At 51.5% G+C, this 16,818-nt stretch overlaps 1 protein-coding gene across 1 annotated transcript; it reads right to left on the bottom strand.

The window, feature by feature from the left end:
• Nucleotides 1-2,538: 2,538 nt before the first annotated feature.
• On the bottom strand, nt 2,539-14,341 carry LOC118890091 (taurochenodeoxycholic 6 alpha-hydroxylase-like). Its single transcript, XM_036842416.1, has 12 exons — nt 14,117-14,341; nt 11,092-11,233; nt 10,408-10,452; nt 9,804-9,931; nt 8,717-8,841; nt 8,190-8,344; nt 7,618-7,724; nt 7,345-7,535; nt 7,126-7,259; nt 6,165-6,229; nt 5,945-6,021; nt 2,539-3,555 (listed from the first exon to the last, which is right to left on the bottom strand). The coding sequence occupies exons 1-12, from the start codon at nt 14,309-14,311 to the stop codon at nt 3,387-3,389; spliced, it is 1,533 nt and encodes a 510-aa protein (XP_036698311.1). The 5' UTR covers nt 14,312-14,341; the 3' UTR covers nt 2,539-3,386.
• Nucleotides 14,342-16,818: the final 2,477 nt, after the last annotated feature.

Raw genomic sequence — 16,818 nt, 5'->3', positions numbered from 1 at the left:
ATAGAAATTGATCAGAGGCCAGATAAAAAATGCAGGCAAGGCTTTATTGGGGCCCCTGCTGCAGTGGGGGAGCGAGAACAAACAACAGGTTCCCTTGCTTGCTCGCTCCTTGGGCAGGGGGCGGGGGGAGCTTTTTCCTTATATGGGGTGAGGGTAGGGGTGTGTCCCGGGGTCGGGCTGGAGGGGTGGCTTAGGTGTTTTGCCCACCCCTTAGGTGGTGTCGTGTGCAGGGGGCATGCGCAGCACCCTGCTTTTGCTCCCGACACGCTGTTTTTGCTCCTGACCCCCTGCTTTTGCTCTAGGCTCTTCAAAAGTGGCAGTTGGGGGTCAGAAGCAAAAGCAGGGTGCTGCCCATGCCCCCTGCACACGACAGCACCTAAGGGGTGGGCAATAAGTGGTGCTGGGAGGACTGGACAGCTACATGTAAAAGAATGAAATTAGCACACTCCCTAACACCCTACACAAAAATAAACTCCAAATGGATTAAAGACTTAAATGTAAGACCAGACACTATCAAACTCTTAGAGGAAAACATAGGAAAAACACTCTTTGGCATAAACCACAACAAGATCTTTTTTGACCCACCTCTTAGAGTAATGGAAATAAAACCAAAAATAAACAAAAGGGACTTAATTAAACTTAAAAACTTTTGCACAGCAAAGGAAACCATAAACAAGACAAAAAGACAACCCTCAGAATGGGAGAAAATATTTGCAAATGAAACAACGACAAAGGATTAATCTCCAAAATATACAAACAGCTCATGGAGCTCAATACCAAAAAAACAAACTATCCAGTTAAAAAATGGGCCGAAGACCTAAACAGACATTTCACGAAGGAAGACATACACATGGCCAAGAGACACATGAAAAGATGCTCAACATCACTAATTATTAGAGAAATGCAAATCAAAACTACAATGAGGTATCACCTCACACTGGTCAGAATGGCCATTATCAAAAAATCTAGAAAAAATAAATGTTGGAAAGGGTGTGGTGAAAAGGGAACCCTCCTGCACTGTTGGTGGGAATGTAAATTGATACAGCCACTATGGAAAACAGTATGGAGGTTCCTTTAAAAACTAAAAATAGAACTACCATATGACCCAGCTATCCCACTACTGGGCATATACCCTGAGGAAACCATAATTCAAAAAGACACATGCACCCCAATGTTCATTGCAGCAAAATTTACAATAGCCAGGTCATGGAAGCAACCTAAATGCCCATCGATAGATGAATGGATAAAGAAGATGTGGCACATATATACAATGGAATATTACTCAGCCATAAAAGGGAATGAAATTGAGTTATTTGTAGTGAGGTGGATGGACCTAGAGTCTGTCATACAGAGTGAAATAAGTCAGAAAGAGAAAAATAAATACCGTATGCTAACGCATATATATATGAAACCTAAAAAAAAAAAATAGTACTGTTGAACATAGTTGCAGGGCAGGAATAAAGAGGTAGGCATAGAGAATGGACTTGAGGACATGGGGTGGGAGGGGTAAGCTGGGGCGAAGTGAGAGTAGCATCAACATATATACACTACAAATGTAAAATACTTGGCTGGTGGGAAGCAGCAGCATAGCACAGGAAGATCGGCTCGGTGCTTTGCGATGACCTAGAGGGGTGGGATAGGGAGGATGGGAGGGAGGCTCAAGAGGGAGGGGACATGGGGACATGTGTATGCATGTGGCTGATTCGCTTTGTTGTGCAACAGAAACTAACACAGTACTGCGAAGCAATTATACTCCAATAAACATCTATTAAAAAAACCACAAATATTAGAAACTATCAAAACTGCTTCAGCAAGGGATTTTGCCCTCTCTTTTTAAGAGTCTTTGTGTACAGCTACCCTCAGTGGGATAGGGACAGTGGGAGGGAGGCTCAAGAGGGAGGGGATATAGGGATATACGTATACATATAACTGATTCACTTTGTTGTACAGCAGAAACTAACACAACACTGTAAAGCAATTATACTCCAATAAAGATGAAAAAAGAAAAAAAAAGTGACAGTTGGGTTTTTTGGTCTCTTTGTATGTTTTGTTCAGAATTTGCCCCAACTGCGCATGGACATAGTTATTTTTAGCCCCATACCCTTTCTTTGTATTTTGTTGCTCGAAGAGAGGTGTGACCAGGGGCAAGCATTGCAGTGCTGCAGCAAAGGGTCCCAGGCCCAGCCTGTCTCTGCTGGGACCCTCTAAAGATGTAGTTGAGGAAGCTACGACAAAATAGCTGGGAGGCTCCTTCCCCGACAGGTGCCCGGGGTGAACTTCTTCCCTCTGAGCCTTTGGAGACGAGCCCTTTCTCCTGACTCAGCTGCCGTGGGAGCCTCAGGTGACAGGCGGGTTGTGGGGTGTGAGGGACCCCAGAGTGTGAGGCTGCAGGGGCGCTGGGACACGCTTGTCCTGCTGGGGTCCTGGGCCAACAGACCAGGGGTCATGTCTCCTCCTCGTCTCCTCTGCCTTCCCTCCCCTTCTCTCTCTCTTCCATTCCATCCAGCTCCTTTCAAGGGAAGACACACACACTCCATATGACATTGTGAATTTATCCAGGGAGTGGCAAAGAGGGGAAGCCAGGTGAGTGACAAACGGGTAGACCTGTAACACATGGGAGTGATCGGGGGCCCAAGGTGATGGTAGGCACACAGGACTTAGCAGCTACAGTAACGGCTGCCCAAGGTGTTCTCCTCCTAATCCACGGAACTCAGAGCAAGCCTGTTTTATCTGAGTGGGCCCGTGTAATCACAAAGGGCCTTATGAAAGAGAAGGCGATGTGAAGACAGAAACAGGGGAGCATTTGAAGAAGCTGATGGATTTGAATATGGAGGAGGGCCCAGGAGCCAAGGAATGCAAGGATTGCAGCTCTAGATGTGGGAAAAGGCAAAGAGAGGGGTCCTCTCCTAGATCCCTGCACAGGGAGTCCTGCCAACATTTTGGCTGTGTCCAGGGAAACCCATTTCCGACTTCTGACTTCAGAGCTGTCAGAAAATAACTCTGTGTTGTTCTAAGTCCAAAAGGCTGTGGCCAATTATTTTATCAGCAAAAGGAAGTGAATTCAGGGACAGACAGACAGGCAGAAGGAGAGAAAGACAGGGAGAGAGTAGACAGACTGGAGGAGGGCAGGCGTTCAGGATTTAGGTGGACAGTCAGAGACACGGGTAGATCAGAGACAGATGGAGAGATAAGCAGATAGGGAGCCTGGAGAAAGGTGAGAGGAGGAGGGCAGAACGTGTGATGGGCAGGAGGCAGGAGATGAGGTAAGCCGGCAGGTGGGCAGATAGAAGCAGGAAGTGGGCACAGAGGCAAGGACAGGAGAGAGTGACAGTGAGACAGGATGGCAGGCAGGGGCCCTCAGAGCTCGTCCTTGTCCCCAACAAGGATTACAGGAGCTTCCTGAGCTGCAAGTGGATCCCGTTCTTGGACTTCAGCACAACTCTTGGAATGGGAACAGGGACCCTGGAGGGATCCGGTGCCAGCTCAAAGCGAAGCAAGGTCAGGGCCACGGCCACCTTCATCTCATTCATGGCAAACTGCTTCCCGATGCAGTTCCTGGGTCAGGGAGGGAGAAGGAAGTGAGCAGAGGCTTCTAACCCCTGCCGGGCACAGGGCATTCCGGGCTCTCCTCCACGTGGCCCAGCCCCGATCCCTTCCTTACGGGTCACACTGAACGTGCCGCCCAAGCCTCGGTCCACCCTCTCCCCCTGACCTTTACAAAGCCCACCTCTCTCCAGGACTAGCTCCTAACTCCTACTTCTGCTCTCAGCAGGAGCAAGTCCTGTTGGGGAGGGTCGGCGCTCTGAGCCACAGAGTCAAGTCACGTGAATCAGTAAATGTGAATTAGTACTTTGTTCACTCGTCCACAGGCAGTTTCTGGTTTCAGGCCAGGCCAGGGCACTGCAGGGGGGTGTGGGCACACTCTCGGGCCCTCAGCACCCATGGCAGACAAGCAGGGGCCCCAGTCCCCAGACAGGACAGGACAGAGTTGTGTAAGGAAGTCAGGATGGCAACAGGGAGGCTTCCTGGAGGGGCCACGGGTTAGCGACCCTCAACCTGCTGGACCACTTGCCTCCCAGTTAATGCTCCGGCCTCCTGTCTCCCCTCAGCCCCTCAGTCAACCCGGCCCTGGAGCCTTCCCATTCTGCTCCAGCAAGGCCCCTCCTCCCATCCCGTGGGCTCCTCACTGGCCTTTTCAGCTCCTTGCCTCCCCTCTCTCTACTGAAGCCCGGGCAGCTCGGGGCCTGCTGTGCCCTCCATCACAGGGAGGACACGTCGCAGGGCCACAGCTGGCGTCACAGCCCTCTCTGGGCTGCTCCTCACTCACCTCACACCTGTCCGGCTCCTCTTCCTCACTCCGCTCCTGTTGAGGTCCCCTCCCCCCGCCTCTGCCGGCCACCTGCTCAAGACTCAGTCTAGTGACCGCCTGGCCTCCCGCCTCTGCCTCCTGCACCTCTTTCTCCCCCATCCCCAAGCAGCTTTAGTGTTAACTCAAGGACACATCACCGCCCCGTGACCAGGACAGTGCCAGAAACATGGAACATCCCGCAATCTGCTCAGTGAATGAATGAATGAGTGAAAGAGTGGATGAATGCATGATGTCTGTCTTGTAAGGTAAACGTACTGACCACTACACTATGGAAACGTCGCATGTCTGCCTTGAATAGCTGTAGTTGTTCCTTGACTGTGAACTCTTGGAGCAAGGAAAATTCCTTTCATCTCTGTGTTCCCATCCTGTAATACATGACTTGGCACACAGAGGCAGGCTTAATAAATAGCTTTCTATTTGAACAAAGTTAATTGAATTGAAAAAAAAGGGACTGGAGTAAAATTAAATATTAATTCTGACCTAGGAATTGAGTTGCCAGGTACCCCCTGTCCTCTAGTGGCAGCCGCATGACCTGCAGCCAATGTCTACAAGGAAGAACAGGACCCTGGCACAGATGAAATGCTAGAGCAAATTCTGGGAATGTGTTGCGTCAAGCCTGTTCTGTGAAGGTTGATTCACCAACTGAAAATTTCACAGAATTATAGACTCAGAAAAAACTTGGATTACTAAGTAGTTCCAAAGTTATGGAAGTTACTATTTCAGGGGGGATATGTAGCCGTTGAAGATTTTCACAGCAGTCATTTTGGAGTGTATCATCCAGCTTAACAGCTATTTCAAGTGTGCTTTATATTTTACATGCCAGGAACTTTTCAAATGCATGTGTCAAATACAAACTAGTGAGTTTTTTTAATCAAAAGCACTTGATAGCCCTCCATTTTAATCCTTTTCTCCAATGTTAGACTCTGGACTCTGGAACTGTGGTATATAAGCCCCGCTATATATAAAGACATTTGGCAACTAGAAAAGGTGTTAATATGCAGTCACAACTTTGTTGGGTTCAACTACAGAAATAGAGAAGACACACAAGGCTGTGTAACTGTCTTCAAATGGCAACTGTAACTGATCATATACATAGCTTGAAGCCTCAGGACAAGGAAGGCAGCTGGAAATCCAAACCCATGAAAACACGACTGCCGATACAGTGAGAGGTGGATTGGTGAATTAAGTAAAAAAGACAGTGGGCTGAACTAGAAATGTGCCAAGAGAGAAAACCAGCTTCTAAGATGACTGATAATTGGGAAAAGCAGACATCTGAAGTTTAAGTTTCATGGAAAATTCTAATGCTGAAAAGTCATACACCTAAAATGAGGAAAACCCTGGAATACTTTGGAGCGGCCACGGCCATGGAAATGTGGCTGGTCGTTGAGGAAGTCAGGAGGTCAAGGTCTCCGTGGCGTGCCCTGAAGGCCTTTTTGTACATGGGAATACATGCCTCCTTCTCAACATGCCAACATACAGGGACATAACTGCATACACCACCCATGAATGTAGACAGTCACACACATCAGGTAGCACCCAGTGACACCCGGCTGCCCCAGGTACAGAAGGCCTCACCTGGATCCTCCTGAGAAGGGCAGGAAAGCATGGCTGTGTCGAGCAGAACCTGGTGCAAACCGGGATGGGTCAAACACCTGCAGAGAGAGCACCGGGGCCAGGGCAGGTGGGCTCAAACTCCTTGCACCAATCCACCAGGGGACAAGAATCCCCGAGGGAGAGCAGGGGAGGCGCTGGTCTGGAGAGAGCATCCCATCCCCTCCTCCCATGGCCATCATACCTCTGGGTTCGGCCACACCTTCGGGTTGTGGTGAAGCCCATAAAAGGAGAGGGAGAGCGGGATTCCTGTGGGGCAGGGAGGAGAGAAGGAAGACTGATGGTACCCGTGGCAGCAGGGGCAATGTGCCGGCACAAAAGGTCTGGGAGCCACTATGAGAGCCACCCTCCATCACTCTGAATGAAATGGTGCTCTTGCAAGACAGGTGGGCTGGAGGTGACAAAGCACATGAGCACAGATTAGGAGTAGGTAACCATGGCCCAGGACTGAGAAGGAAAAGAATTGGAGGCTTACTACTAGGATCACCTCACATGAAAACTCACATTTATCAGGTGTCATCATGAGCCCTTGGAAAATGTGCATTAACTCATCTAGTCCTCGCAGCAGCCCTCAAGGAAGGCACTCCTATCCCCATGTGCAGATGAGGCACCTGAGCCTTTAAGAGGTTGAGGGACGTGCCTGTGATCCCACAGAGAGGAGGTGGCAGGGCTGAGATTCAGACCCACTGGGCAGTGAGCCATTGGGTAGCTTCCAACCATGGCAGGGCTCTCAGACCTGAGCATCAGCTGCTCTCTGCCATCCACCTGAGGGCTCCCCAGAGACTGGACCATCTGACCCATGACAATGGACTCCCTGAGCTCCCTCATTTACTTAGACCCCATATGAAAGAACCACATCTCCCCCTACTTCTTTCTGCTTTTCTCTTAAGCCTTCACATCTCAAGGAATTAGAATTTTAGGGCTCCATTACAAGACCACATTCAAGGGCTAGCATTTGCTTATTTAGCTTTCGTTGGTTCAAGTTCTTTGTCAGGCGTTTTACAAAACGTCCAAACTGCAGAGTAAATATTAATTATCTTGAGGCGAAAACAACCGACAGAGCATCCCGGAGCTGGAAAGCACATGTGTATTTTTGATCTTCCATGTGGTGTTGCTTAGGTTAGTGGGTGTGGTGAAGTTCATACCTGCAGGTAAGGAGCGTCCATCAGGAAAGGTGATGGGCTTGCTCAGATCTCTGCTAATGCCTGGCACTGGTGGATAGAGTCGCAGTGCCTCCTTGATGCACATGGTGGTGTAGGGCATCTTGTCCAGGTGGTCCCTGAAAGGAAGCCCATCTAAGGGCGGGCAACCAGGAGTCCTCCACTCGCAGAGGGACAAGGTTCTCCCACCTGTTGGGCACTCACCAGGTGATGGAGGCGCCATCCCCCAGGAGGCTCTGGATCTCTTCCCGGCACCTCTGCTGATGCTCAGGGTGGGAGGCCAGAGCATAGAGGATCCAGGAGATGCCACTGGCTGTGGTGTCGTGACCCTCGAACATGAACGTATCCACTTCATCACGGAGATCCACGTCAGACAAGCTGCTCCCATTCTCCATCTGCGGAGGCAGGGAGAGTGCAGGGTTTGCCCTTCCTCTGTGCTTCTGGGCAAAGCCTCAGGCCTCTCCTGCCCACACTCACTCTGGCAAAGAGGAGGATGTCCAGGAAATCCAAGTGCCTCTTGCTCCTCACCTTCTCCAGCTCTCCCTCCTTCTTCAGGTGAGCTTTCCTCAGCTTGATCACTGCATCTGTCCCAGAACAGTGGTTCCCAGGCAGAGCTGAGGGCTCCTGGGAGTTCAGATGCAACGCCCACCATAGCCCCATCTTCCCCTCAGGCCCATTCTGGGTACCAGGTGGATGAGGACGAGGGTGGGAATGGGTGCACATGTCAGGACAGAGAGCTCCAGCATCGTCTGATCCAGGTCGGAATCCCCTCAATAACACAGCCCATGGAGGCTCTGCCTGAATGCTGCTGGGAGGGGGTCTCATTCCACCATCACCAATGTGGTGACACATGTATCTCCCTGCACCTCACCTGACACCCTGATGTCTCGGTTCCCAATCCCTGCACCAGGAAGTACCCAGTGTGGGTGTGTGCCAGCCCCTGAAGAGGAAGCAGGAGTCTGGGCTCTGCCTGAGGGGTCAAGGCCAGGCCCTTTTACATGTGCATGATGGGGGTGGGTGGGGGAGCCGCCCAGAAGGAGGAGCAGAACCTGTGTGTTGATGGGCCAGCTGGCAGGCCCGGTGGCTCCAGCGGCCTTCAGGGGTCAGCCTGTAGATGAAGTCGTTCTGGTGGAAAGCATTTCTTATTCGGGAAAAAGTCAGATTGCCGAGGTCCCTGATGGCCTGGATGTAGGACTGGATGTTCCTGAAGGGAGAGGATGCAGAGGAGACTGGAGTGGAGGGAGCCTCTGACCTGGAGATGGAGTGGGGCTCCGGGTGGGGATTCCTCAGTCAGTGGGGACAGGCAGCACTGAGGCTTTGTCATTTCTGCCTTACAGCCCGAGAGACCCTCAGTCCTTTCCAAGTGGCCTGAGCAGCCAGGCTTCTCCCTGTGCAGGAATCAGGGCCTGTGACTGAGTCAAGGTTGGTCTGGGTGGGATTTGGCTCTGGCCCATGGCTCTGTGCAGAATGTTGCTTTCTGTGCTGATAAGCATCCGCGCTGCCCTAACTGCCTCTCAGGTAAGTCCTCCCCAGCTGGTGACAACAAGGATCCTGCCACTGAAAGGTTGTCACTGACCTGTCTGTCTGGATGCTTCCCTGGTGGCTGAAGGCGCACTTCATGATGGTTTCCAGGGTCATCAAGGAGACGTGTCCAAGGACCTCCAGATGTGAGTCCAGGCTGACGAGCTCCTCCCACTTGTCCTGTGGTGGGTGGGGGACATTGACCCTGCTCTGCTCCCCCAGAAGGCCTGTGCTGACAAGGCCAGGCTCTCTCCGTCTCTCTAAATCTTCGGATGAGATTTCCTCACTTTCTAAGCAGATGTGTTTTAGCAGTTTGAAGCTGTAACACATGTGTGTAATGTGATGTCTATTTTCTCGGAATCTTTTATTATATAATTAATTATACTCTCTCATAATATTCTGAATTCATTCTGAATTCTAGGAACAATTTATGATGATAATCACCTTGTGGCAGACCAGAAAACATTGTTTCTCAAGAGACGAAGGGGAAATCTTTTGTGTCCTGAGATCGGAGCTGGACAGGCCAACACTAGTAAGCAAATATTTCAAGGCAAGGAAAAGGTTAGGGGACTCTATTTAGGCTCCTATGAAGGGGCGATTCCTTTCATTCATCCATTGTTAACTGAGACCAGCTGGTGCTCAGTCTGGATCAGAGGTGAGGTTTGACAAGACCTGGCTCTGTGAGTGTAGACTTGGCCTCATTTCCTCCCATGAGTGGCTCAATTCCATGCAGAGGCCCTGGGCCCCAGGCCAGAGACTAGTTGAGTGACACCCTGGGATGTCCACTCTGCCACTGAAGCTGCCATTGCCCAGGGCATCCGGGGGCGGCTTGCACCGCTGTCCAAGGGAATGACCCTTGCTCTAATCCTCTGTGTTGAAGATGTGGAGATGAGAGGAGAGTGGACCCTGAATACACTATGGCCCTGCTTTCCCTTGCCTCGGAGCAAATTGTGGATCCAAGCTACTGCCTGGGTACCTCTCTGTCCCATCCAGTTTTGGTGAGCTCTGTCTCAGAGTACGTTCTGAATGCATCATTCTGGAGGCTGTGTCTGATGGATGTCTGAGGGACACAAAGGTCTGAGAGTGGACTTTGTCAGCTGTGCTGGATGTGAGTGGGTCCATGTGACAAGGGATGGACTCACCAGCATCACTCGGACAGAGTCGGCCATGAGACCTACGTAGGGCTTCAGGATGTCATAGTGGAAGGCTGGGGTCAGCATCCGCCGGTGCTGGAACCACGTCTGCCGCTCCAACAAAAGCAAACCATTCCCTGGGCCACAGATGGGTGTGTGTGTGGGTCAGAGAGACTGGATCAGAGGGACGACTAGGGACAACTTGGGAGGAACCAAGGGTGTCAGGAGAAGGCACATCATGGGCAAAGGTAGGAAAGGCCAGTACAGTTCAGGAATGTGAATTTCCAAAATGGCTGGTCCATAGGATGTGATTATGACAGCTGTGAGACAGAGGCTGAAAAAGAGTAGGGGTGCAGGTGATAGAAGAATGAATAGTCAGGCTGAGAATATCGCAGAGGACTGAGAAGTGATGAAGAAGAGGCTGAGCTTCAGGAGGGCTGTCAGCACCATTACAAAGGGTGAGAGTTTTACTGGAAGGGGAGAAATGAGGCTTGACTGAGAGATGAGGGTGGTGACAGGGTGCCTGGCACCTGTTGTTCTCCATTAACCAAAGAGGTAGCTCTTGGTAAACCTAACTGGTGGGTGGACTGCAGTTGTATTTAAATGTACTTACCAATCCAGGGGATCAGCAATCTGTAGGAATCATGAGACTTCGGGTCTGAAAGGTAAGGAAGGAAAGTGGAGGTCACCAAACAAGACAGGCAGCCCCCAGAGCAGCTGTGGTACCTTCCATTCCTGATGCTTGCCAGCTGGCAGTCTGTCTCAAGCCACCTCCCTCTCGCTTCCCATCCCTGACTCTCTCTGTCCTGATGGTCACTGTGGGCCCAGGAAGGCAGACTCAGTGTCCCAGCGGCAGAACACCCACAGGACTAACATGGTGAATTGGCAAGAAAGATGGGCTCTGCTCAGTGCCACAGAGTAAGACAGAAGCCTGTGGTTTTCCTACAGCTTGTGGTGGTTTGGCCATTTCATGACCCAGGACAGGCAACAGTGAGAGGTGCCAAACCTAAATCAGTGTGGACAGGGAATTGTCTTCCAGACCTGGGATCATCTCAATTGGGTTAAAACAAGAAAGAAAGTAAGACAGAAAAGAGAAGTCAGCCCCACCCAGGTGTTTAAGCATTCACTATAAGTGAATAATGTTGGCCTTAGTCTGGCTTGTGGGCTGCAAGGATGGCTGGTGGAGAGTCAGGTGTTGATGGCTGAAGTGCCAGTTTCTTCTGGAATTTCACAGATCCAGGGGCATGTACCCAAGAGGGAAGATTTTCTCCTGCTGGGATGTGGGTTTCCCTCTCACCTGATCTCCCCAGGACCACCTTCATGTAGTCAGGGTCATAGACCAACACTAGGGCTTTCGTCCCCCACAGCCAGCGAGCACAGGCACTTGGGTATTTCTCTACCCTTTTCAGTAGGGGTCGCAGCTCGGTCTCCTCTTGGAACTGTCACCAAGGGAAAGATAAATCAATAAAACCCTTGTCTGCATTCCAGTGCCGGAGTGGGGGTGAAGGGCAGGATGGGTACAGGGAGATCGTTCTTGATCGATCAGCAGAACTAGGAGTTTGGAACTATTTCTTATGACCTGGGCTCTGATCCAGACCTTGCTGGATGTCCAGCTTTGTCCTAAGACCACATTCTGTCCCCTTGTCGGGTAGATTTATGGGCCACCACTACAAACTGCCTACAGAAACTTCCATCAGGGATTGACTCCCTGGTGTACAAAACTTTTGGAAGTTATTCTTGCAACATTTACATGAGCAATTTATGCTAATTCATATCACTTGGTAAGCAGTTTTGTCATATAATTTTGTTTATTTAGAGAAAAAAATAGATTATATTTAAAAAAATAAATTTATATATTAATTTCCTTTTGCTTACTGACTGCTATTTATCATCAATATTTTCCCAGCATACATGTAAATGTTTGTTAATATGAAAGAGTGTTAGGATGTATATGGCTAAGTGAAAAAAACTAGTACTAAATTGTATGTGTATATATTATTTTACATATTGAGCGTATACACAGTGATAGGATAGATTCTGGATGTATACATATGAAAATAGTATTGAACTAAGGTTCTTATATGTGGATTTTTAAATCTTACTTTCACTTACCGATAACCAGAAACTTGTGTGCACTTCCCACCGCCTAGAGGAATCTCTTGAAACTCCTCAGCGTGGACCACAAAGGCCCTTGCTTTCTGGCTTTACCTTCTCTATTCTTGCCTGTTGCCAGGCTGGCGAGTCCACAGGACCCATTGCTCTGCCTCCAAAGATGCTGCTGCCAGTGGTCCTTGCACGGGCCCTACCTGCTCACACTTCTAGGCCTCTGCCCAGGTTCTTTCCTCTACCTGGTGTGCCCCTCTTCTTTGCCACAGAGCAACTGCCTCTCCTTAACCTTGGAGAATCAGCTTCGTTTTATCACCTCTGGATTTCTCATCAACATTTGGTCCTAGGCATGTTCCATGCAGTCACCTCGTCTTTAATTCAATGGCTTCTGTGTAACTCAAAGCATCCCTCCGCCACTTTAGTATCTAATCTCTGCCTGCATCCTTCTACCATCAGGACTCACCAGCTCTGAGGCAACTTGCCTACTGGAGGACGGGATCCTTCACTGAGCACGTATTTACTGAGCACTTACTATGTGCCAGGCACTGGTTTAAGGCACTGAATTAGGATGCGGCTGTAGATGCTTGTCTGTTTGGAGCCTCCAGGAGGAGACAGCGAGATTGAGGACATGACAACCGTAGGGCCTCATGAATGTGTGATGGAGGGAAGACCAAGCCTCTGGGGAAGCCTTGGGGCAGGGGCCCTAACTCAGACCTGGACGTTAGAAAGCTCTTCGTCATGCACGTGCTCAGTCATCGAGTCACCATTTACCAAGATGCTCTCGGGTTACAAAGATGAACCAGAGATGGGCTCTCCCAGAAGGAGCTCACAACTATGACACTGCAGACAAAACTAGCTGAATCCGGTTAGCACTGCCTTATGAGAAGGACAGCCGAGGGAAAAAGTGTTGTCCCCTCCGCTCCTGGGAGACCCAGAAAGACATCTTGGAGGAGGTGGCTTGGGGTTGGGCCTTGGTAGACAGGCATATGAGGGCCAAGATCATTCCAGGTAGAGGGCACATGGGAGCAGAGTCCCAGAGGCCAGAATGCCCAGGCAGGCGGGGAGGACGCTGAGTAATGGGGTGCAGGAGGTTAGGAAGGAGAGGGGAGAGAGGTACTGGGCCAGCCCACGTGGGGCTCGGGCTGTTTCCGGTTCCCGTCTTTGGCTCCACTCTACTCTAATCACGCTGCAGAGAAAGGGAGGCCTCAGCTCTCCGCAACCCCTGATTTTCTCCCAACGTTTGTTCAGTCCACAAACCCTTGATGAGCCCCTCTCCACGTGGCCCCTGACTTTGCTCTGAGCCCCCCGCCGCCCAGGCTAGCGCTGCCAGGGCTGGGTGGGTCGGTGCTGCCCCTCCCCAGCCTGCGAGCTGCTCCGTCCCTCCTTCCTGTCCCTCCACACATTGGGCTGACATCCCTCCGCGCAGGCTCTGTGCAGGGCTCTGGGGGTGCGGGGGTTTCACGCTCGGTCCCAAGAGCTCATAGTCCAGTGAGGGAGGACATCAGGCGGGCGACGTCACCCTGTGGATGGTGCAATTCAAACGCCAGTTCTCCTTACCTGGCACCATCCTGGGAACCTCGCTCATGTGTGCCAGCAACTTGTCAGGGTTTAAGCACTGAAATCAGGAGGCTGGAAAATTCCTCAGTCTTAACAAACCGAGCCACTTTGTCCCTATAGCTGACGTAACCCCCCACCCAGCAGGTGGGCCCCTTTTCCTGTCACGTGACACCTTCCTAGCTTCCTGTCTGTCATCTCCACGGACAGTGAACCCACAGGGCTGCATCCATCAGACTGATGTCTGTGCTCCCAGGCAAGCTCAGGGCCAGGCAGACAGGACGGGATTGAGGGATGGGGCAGGGAAGCATCTAGAAGCCTGTTCTATGTAAAGAGCTGAAGCTGCTCAGCCTGGAGACAGGGCAGACTCAGGAAGGAACAGGCACTGTCCTCAAAGTGCAGGGCTACTAGGACAGCCTGCAGATCCAACTAAGGAAGGAGTGTCTGGCAGACCCGAGGACACCAGCACAGGGTCCTGGGAGGGAGGGAGCTCCCCGGACTGGGATGAGGAGCCAAGACCTGAGAGGTAAGCTGGGTCCTTTGGTGAGGCCACGTGCTCGTCCCACAGCAAGGCTTTGTCCCATGGGCTTGCTGACCAGGACCATGGTCTGAGAGCCCCGGCCCTCCCTGCCCTCCCACTCCCCCGTCCCACTCCATCCTACCTCCTGCATGTGCCCATAGAGCCAATGGGAAGGAGGAGACGGGAACTGCTGGAGGGCTTTGAGCAGCCACTGTCTGCGCAGGTAGAGCTGTGCTGCCTTGAGTAGAAGCAGAACCAGGCCGAGCAGGGAGGCCACCTGCAGGAGCCCAGAGACACCGCCCAGGGCTCTGGTGGGGCTCAGCACAGAGACACTCATGGTACAGCGGCTTCTGGATTGCTGACTGTCCCTGAAGGTGGCTGACCTCCCCTGAGCACCCAGCCTGGTCAGGGAGGCTTGCCCCGCCCACCTGGGGGAGGGTGAGGATGAGGGCAGAGGTTAGACCTGGGTCTCCAGAGTTGATTAACTGTGGAGGATGCACTTCTGGAAACAGTGGGAGAAAAGCGTTCTCAGCTGACAGTGACAATGACCAAGCGCAACCCCACTTTCCTTCTCCATATTACCCACCAAATATTTAAATGAGCACCTACAACGTGTCGGGCAGTCTACTAGGTGCTGGGACACAGCCGCAAGCAAAGCAGACATGAACCTTGCTGACTTCAAGACAGTCACAGTCTAGTTTACCAACATTCAGTAGATTTGGTTGGTTTTATTATCATCCCATTTCAGAGGGGAAAACTGACTTCAGAGAAGAAAAATGATGTGGCCAGAGGAAAACAGCCTCTGCTTGTTCCAGTTGAAACTGAAATCCTTCTCTGTTGGACTTCAAAGCTGCCTGCCTCAGCTGCCTCTGAAATGTTCCCCAAGGCTTGTACCTATCCACTATGCAGTGTGTCCTGGGTGACTGTGCCAGTGGACAGAGCACTGGCCTTGGATTCAGGAGGTCCAGCCCTAGGGCAGTTTCACTACATATGAAGCTGGAGACTTGTCCTCTCTGAGCCTCAGCTTCTCCTTTGAAAGGTGGGATAATAATTCATTTCCTATTTACATCCTAGGAATGCTCATTCAGTCATTCATTCACTCAGCAAATATTTCTTGAGCTCACAGGCTATAGGTAAAGGTATAAAACTATATTAGTTAAGAAAAATTGTAGGCTTGTGCTGGAGGAATGAACAGTGTCCAGACCGATCAGGAAAGGAGAAAACTAAAAAAAAGAATGGGGCTTTGAAGGGTGAATAGGAGTTCACCAGGTAGAGAGTGCTTCTAGAGGGATGGGCACTGAAAAAGTCATGGAGGTCATATGTGAAAGAGCAAGGGATGGGGAAACCTTCGTTTTCTGTCTCTTACATCCCTGTTTCATGATTCTCTTCCCCAAGATGAAATCCAGTGCCCATAATTCAGAAAGTAAAACACCAAAGATTTCCATGAAGAATTACTTGGAAGCAAGCTCTCTTAGGAGCCTTGAGTTTCCTCCTGACCTGCGCCCCCACCAAGTTTAACTTCTGTCCCAATAGCCTCTTCCTTTGCCTGACCTCATGACAGGTGCTTCACACATAACCTATGGGGCCACATTCTGGGCTCCTGTCCAAACTAAAGGTCGGGGTGACTAACCACCTACACACACGTCCTCGCAGCCCAACCCTTCACCCCCTCTCAGGATCCTCTCAGGTCTCTGCCTCTGCTGCCCCCGAGACTCTGAGCGAATAGACTTTCCTTTGTTGGTTCAGCAACTCGGTTCAGCACAAGGAACAGTAAAGAGAGTGAGTGCCCATCAGCCCATGCTCTGAGAGTGACCAGCCCGAGCCCTTCTGCACCACCTGACGCCAGGGGACCTGCCAAGCTTTCTGTCCAGGATGCTCCCAGCTAACTCTCCTGCCCCACCCCCGGTCAAGCACAGAGTGTCCTCCTGGTCCCAACTTTTTTTTTTAACATCTTTATTGGGGTATAATTGTTTTACAATGGCGTGTTAGTTTCTGCTGTATAACAAAGTGAATCAGCTATACATATACATATATCCCCATATCTCCTCCCTCTCGTGTCTCCCTCCCACCCTCCCTATCCCACCCCTCCAGGTGGTCACAAAGCACTGAGCTGATCTCCCTGTGCTATGTGGCTGCTTCCCACTAGCTATCTATTTTACATTTGGGAGTGTATATATATCCACCTGGCCCCTTCTTGGAGCAGAGTGAACTAGCCCTGTGACCTAGGAACGGGAAGGGGACTGGGCCGAAGGTTCCAGCTACAGGCAGTGGCTGGGAGATATGTCCCCTTCAGGAGGCACATGGCGGCATCACAGCATGGCACAGGGCTGCAGGGGGGTCTCCTCTGGCATCCGGGGCCCTGGGTTAGGAGGAGCAGGGGTGGGACGGGAGGAGGACCTGTGTGCAGAAGCAGCAAGAGAGCAGGGCTGGGTGCAGAGAGGCTGGCGGAGGAGTGCAAGGGACCTGGTGCTGGTCAGGGCCCAGGGTCAGGAGGACCAGTCCCCCCGAGGTCTCCAGGAGTGCCAGGGTTGAAGAAGCCCGTCCTTGCTCAGGGGCTGGGCAGACATGCTGGGGACTGCAAGGGGCTGTCCTGTGGGGGAGGTGCACGGGCTGCTCCTCTGCTTCGGGTCTGACATCCTCTCCCAGCAGCCAAGCCCCGTGCCCAGCTGGTCCTCCCAGACCCTCCTGCACAGCCGCCCGCTCGGGCCTCTGAGGAACCTGCAGGCCCTGCGTGTGAGGAAGGGCTGCCGGGGGCTGGTGACATGGCCAGGCTGGGCTCTTCTCCAATCTCATTTGGGGTGAAGGATTAGGTTCCCGAGGCCCTTGTGCTGGGCCAAGTCTGTG

The sequence above is a fragment of the Balaenoptera musculus genome, chromosome 1 (assembly GCF_009873245.2).
Source record: "Balaenoptera musculus isolate JJ_BM4_2016_0621 chromosome 1, mBalMus1.pri.v3, whole genome shotgun sequence".
NCBI classification, from domain to species: Eukaryota; Metazoa; Chordata; class Mammalia; order Artiodactyla; family Balaenopteridae; genus Balaenoptera; species Balaenoptera musculus.
The sequence above is the reverse complement of the archived record's forward strand: the minus strand, read 5'-3'. Positions and strand labels throughout refer to the sequence as shown.